The 5,293-nt window shown below is 38.8% G+C and overlaps 1 protein-coding gene across 1 annotated transcript; it reads right to left on the reverse strand.

Moving 5' to 3' along the window:
• Window positions 1-6: 6 nt before the first annotated feature.
• LOC110444920 lies at window positions 7-4,871 on the reverse strand. The gene is made up of 6 exons (XM_021489268.1): window positions 4,816-4,871; window positions 2,263-3,273; window positions 1,960-2,021; window positions 1,458-1,587; window positions 879-1,283; window positions 7-600 (listed from the first exon to the last, which is right to left on the reverse strand). The coding sequence occupies exons 1-6, from the start codon at window positions 4,822-4,824 to the stop codon at window positions 37-39; spliced, it is 2,181 nt and encodes a 726-aa protein (XP_021344943.1). The 5' UTR covers window positions 4,825-4,871; the 3' UTR covers window positions 7-36.
• Between the last annotated feature and the right edge of the window lie 422 nt (window positions 4,872-5,293).

Genomic DNA, 5,293 nt, shown 5'->3' on the forward strand with positions numbered 1-5,293 from the left:
TGTCATACAAATGGTCATGGTTACCCCACTTGTTGTTCAGTATGAATTGCTGGAAATGGGAACCCCGCATCGTTTTAGGCTTCGGAATTTCATCTTTCTCTCTTTACGCCCGGTCCATGCATAATCATACTTCTTAAACATCATTTGGGACACTTTCTGGATGAATGAAGATCTTTTCCTTTTAAACAGGCCCCTCCTTACCAGGATTTGAGCGTGAGTATTCACCACATCTTTGATGACGCGGCGAACCTTTTTCTGTGCAAAGAGATAGTTGAACCAAGTGCTGCCGTGTGGTACTCCTGTTGTTACTCTGTAGTAAACGGGGTACAATTTCTTCTTTCCATTCAAAGATACAGCAAACTCGTACACAGCGGGGACATCACACACATCTTTCCCTTTAAGAACCCCTCCGTTGCAAAAGGCGTCACACCAATCACGACGGGTAAAGGCGATGTCGGGTCCGATCACAGACTGTGTTTTGGAAATGCCTACCATCCATTTCGACCACACCAGTTGTTTCAGGGGTCCCTTTATGAATTTGGTGTCTGTGAGACTTTCTCTGTTTAATCGCCCTCCTGACTCAGCTCTTGATTTCGATTTCTGTAAAACAATTTTGGATACTTAGCAGTTCATTGAATTTATTTACATAAATATACAAACGTACGTATATACCAGTGGGCACTTATATCTATTCTATTTTTTTTAAATCCCCCAGTAGGACATTGTTAGCCAATAGCTATAATAATACAAAAGCAATAATTGTATGCAATTGGCTGCCACCACGTTACTTGTTTGACGTCAATACATACGAGCATCATGAGACCTCTATCACCTGGGAATTAAATAATTTATAAACTATGTATGCTTAAAGATTTTACCTTGGACTTTTTTGTCGTTTTATTCCGTTTCCTTGCAGATTTAGATGTAGGAGTGGTTGTTGTTCCGAAAAGTCCAGTCGGTCCTAATTTCAGTAATCCTGGCCCGAGAGGCGCAGGTCCTCCTGGAAACATTCCTGGCCCGAGTAATGGAGGTGCAGGTCCTACTGGAAACTTCCCTGGTCCGAGTAATGGAGGCGCAGGTCCTACTGGAAACTTCCCTGACCAGGGTAATGGAATCGCAGGTCCGCCTGGACGCATTCCTGTTCCGGGCATAGGAAGCATTCCTGGCAATGTCGGGGCAAACTTAACACTGCTCCTCTTGCCCCCGAGTGTTGTGAATATTCCAGCTAATGTCGTGTCCATTGTTTTGCCTTTGTCTCTTTCCATAACTTCAGCTTCATAAGCCTATAACAGTTCAATTTGATACATTCTCAGTTTAACTATAGTGAGTATATAGGATTTGAGCTGCTTACATCATCAGCACGAGTTATAAGTTTATTTTAGATGTACATGTACTTACTTCATACATGATGAATAAGAAAAATAAAAAGACATTAATGTTTAATAAGTTATACTTACATCAAACAAGTCGGATCCACTCTCCTTATAGCAGATAGACATGAGCATGTCAAATAGAACTCCAAACTTATCAAGAGGGATAACTCTTCCACCGGTCACTGTCGCAATCTCTTCATAAAAAGATGTGCCCCTACAATGACAATGACATTTTTTTATTATCATAAACAATGCAGTCTACAGAATTACCTATACTAGTATACAAATGGATGACAATAATACATGGTGGAACAGGATTGACATTAGTAATTAAAATGAATTATCTCATTAATATCGTTCATAAATTAAGCCAATGATAGCAATTTACGTTGTGTTACATAATTAAAGAATGTATGCTACTTAAATGTGTTTGGTCTTTCATAATGATATCTGGACATATGTTTTCGTCTAGTATTGAGTATTGGTTGGTGTGTACAGGTAAACAGATAATTGAATAGGTCGCCAATTTCTCTTAAATAACATAAATTACCCCATCTATTTTCACGTGATATATTGAACTACCTACCAATTTCGATCTATACGAAGTCCCGACGTTTGTGTAACATATACACTGTATATCTTGACACCCTGAAAAAAAAACATGTTGGATTGTGACAAGTCATGCATAATACAACATTTTTATATAATGTGTAATTTATATCGGTCATAGTTTATATTGCAAAAGAAAAATCCAAACCAGATTGTTCGCTAATTAAATTTAAAATATCAGTAGAAGGTCTACTTTATTTAAATAAGAAATCATTTTAAACTGAACATGAAATTAACCAATATGAGATATGACGCTTTGCAACCATCAAAAGCTAGTTACCATTTTCTTAAGCTCTCGAGCCTCCACTCGCCAATCTATGTCGTTCACAAAGCCGTCATACGTATACCCCGGTTCATGAGGCGGACTATCTCCTATCACCACTAGAGATCGCTGGCTGCCTGGTGTCCATGACAACACTTCTCGCGCCCTCCGTAGCACCAGCTCGTAACATTCGTCCGCGTCTCCGCCACCGGTACGTTTGACTGTTTCTACAAAGTCACACAGCTCAGGGACAGTTGCCCCAAAGTCAATCCATTTTACGATGTAGTTTTTGGCATCGCAATAGTCGCCATGTGCGATTATAGCTATCCTGATTCCCGGGATGTCTGCCTGTAACCGCTGAACCATGTCTTTTATCCTGCCACGGATTTCCTCCAGAGAGCCATACATAGATCCTGTGGTGTCAAATGAAATGGCGATCTCAAGTAGACCTCCGGGTGGTAATAGTGGACTTGTGGTTGAATCGGTGCCGGCATTTAGGCCAGGGACACTGGACTTCCGTTTGGAGAGCGATGCCTTTGTCAGGGATGGTTCTTTAACGAGGGATGACTTTCTTTTTGATAGAGAACTTTTCATTGCTGATGTTGTCTCCATCAGATCTTTCAACTCGGACACAGATTTACGCAGGGTATTAACTGCTGCTGATGTCATACTTCCACTTCGCCGTTTAGAAACCGGTGGGGGAACCGGTATAACATCGCAATCCTTTCCAATTGAAGCTGCTTTAAGACTTCCGGTTTTCCCGACACAAGAGCCAGAGTCAAGAGCGATTACTGAGGAATAGATACCGGGTCCTTCCGAAACAAGTGTCGCTTTTCGTTTAAGTGAGGTGATAGAGGATGAAGATTTTACAGACAATTTTGAGGTGGTGCGCCTTATGGATGCTGAAGACCGTAAAGAAGCGGGAGAAGATGACTCGTCTGATGACGCTAGCGTTACTGTGGTGTCCCGCCGGAGACTAAGTTTCTTTGCCATAGTTACCTCCGTGCTTTTTCTTTTGATGGGAGGCATCTGAAAAGAAGAATAAACTACTGTATTCCTGAGTTAGGAAGAGTTTACCTCCCTGTATTCTTGAGTTATGAAGAGTTACCTCCCTGTATTCCTGAATTACAAAGAGTTTACTTCCCTGTATTCCTGAGTTATGAAGAGTTACCTCCCTGTACTCCTGAATTATAAAGAGTTTACCTCCCTGTATTCCTGAATTATAAAGAGTTTACCCCCCTGTATTCCTGAGTTATTAAGAGTTAACCTCGCTGTATTTCCTTAGTTTGCTCCTTGTTTTTCAGTGTTACCATCAACGTTTGCAAACAACGCTAGGAAGATAAAAAGTGAAGTGTTGAACAGTTGAAAATAACGGCTTAACCTGTCTCACTTAACGCAAAAACTGTTTTCCAAAAAGGATGTTTGCACATTATCCTCGTGATAAAACAATACATGGTAATTTAGTGGCCGTCAGAAGCTTTAATGCATATGGAAGGCTATTAATAAATACTTTTTATTTCCTCATTGCATGAAAAATTAAAGAGAAAAATGAAGGAATATGATTTTTCAAGTGCAACGTGTTTATATTGAAAGTTTCGAAAAGATAGGATGCACGAATCATATTACTGTAACATTGACGATAATCTTTGTTCAAATGAACAGGTTTTTAAAAGTTCAATAGACAAAAGAGGAAGATGGGATGGACGTGTGACAAGTGTGGTTAGAAAGAATGAAAACTCCAACAATTTCAGAAGAGGGGAGATTTAAAAAAGGTTTGCAATTAAGAAAGCAAAAACCGTTAACCCTTTCGATTAAAAACGTTTCTTAATTTACGTAAGCGGCTAGGTTAACAGCTAAAATACGACAGTCTACATTCACTGAGGAGGAAACGTCTTTAGGAATGCATGCATATTCAAAAATAAAACCACAGCATTATTTAGATAGAGTTGTAAACAAACGTTGAAATTATGTTACACGGCATACAAAAAACAAATGTTTAATGAAAACCTAACAACAGTCAAAGAAAGCATGAAATTTTAAATAACGATTTTCTTAAGATGTCTTTATCTTTATTAGTAAAAGAAAATCCAAATCGTGACATTTCAATGTCAGCAAGTTCGTACAGGCCATGTAAAACAAATTGAAATGTCATGGCGGCTTACTTTTAAAATTGTGTTTAATTTAATACCTTTATAACTTCAAAATGTCTGTTACAACGATCATTCAATAAATCAATCAAAACATATCAAACATATGTTGCATGGACACAAAGCACCAAGAAACTACTCAGACTCCACCAAAAAACATCTTCAAGTAATCTGGCGTTGCTTGTGTGTCAATGGCTATTTCTGTGACGAGTCATAGATATTAATAATTGGGGTGAAGCAATATGACATCACAAATAAACTGCGGGTAGACCTCGTCAATAGATCTCCTTCTATTATGAATATTTCATGAACAGAACCCGTTTATGTATTAACTATAGTGTCTACGCAATAAACGTGAGTACTGCATCATGATATTTTTTGTAAAATCGGCTTTTAAGATAAGATTGTCAATGCCATTACCTACCTTGGGCATTAAGGGGTCTGTATTGACTGACGTCTAAACCGCAGTGGTTGTTTATATATGCACAAACGTGAGACGTTGTCATTGGTTTATAGTAGGCAAATACCCTATATATAGTTCAGTAGCATGCGCATTGGATAGGGAATCCCGAACAGGTATGTTCGTGTTTTCCACCCCGATTGATCTCTGTGTCAGCATTTTCTTGATGATTGTGTATATATCTTAACTTCCTGTTGTGCATCGATCGATAAAGAAAGCAGAAGCGTAACATACATCATATACGTACACTACTTGTCTACATACATTATCTACACCTTAGTTGTATATAATGATGGCTTTTTTGGACAATAGTAGGCATATTGAATATAGCCGAGTGTGTCTATTTGCATAAGGAAATATATAAAAGAGACACCCATGCAATCAACCGTCTACACATACACACAAATGACCGATATACCACAAGCCCACACAATAGCATTCT

Source organism: Mizuhopecten yessoensis, unplaced genomic scaffold, assembly GCF_002113885.1.
Source record: "Mizuhopecten yessoensis strain PY_sf001 unplaced genomic scaffold, ASM211388v2 hete_36188972, whole genome shotgun sequence".
NCBI lineage: Eukaryota > Metazoa > Mollusca > Bivalvia > Pectinida > Pectinidae > Mizuhopecten > Mizuhopecten yessoensis.

Coding starts and splice junctions, on each gene's coding strand:
- LOC110444920 (XM_021489268.1), bottom strand. Junction 1,588..1,959: donor CTTCGTATAGATCGAAATTG/GTAGGTAGTTCA, acceptor TTGTCATTGTAG/GGGCACATCTTTTTATGAAG. Junction 1,284..1,457: donor GTGGATCCGACTTGTTTGAT/GTAAGTATAACT, acceptor GAACTGTTATAG/GCTTATGAAGCTGAAGTTAT.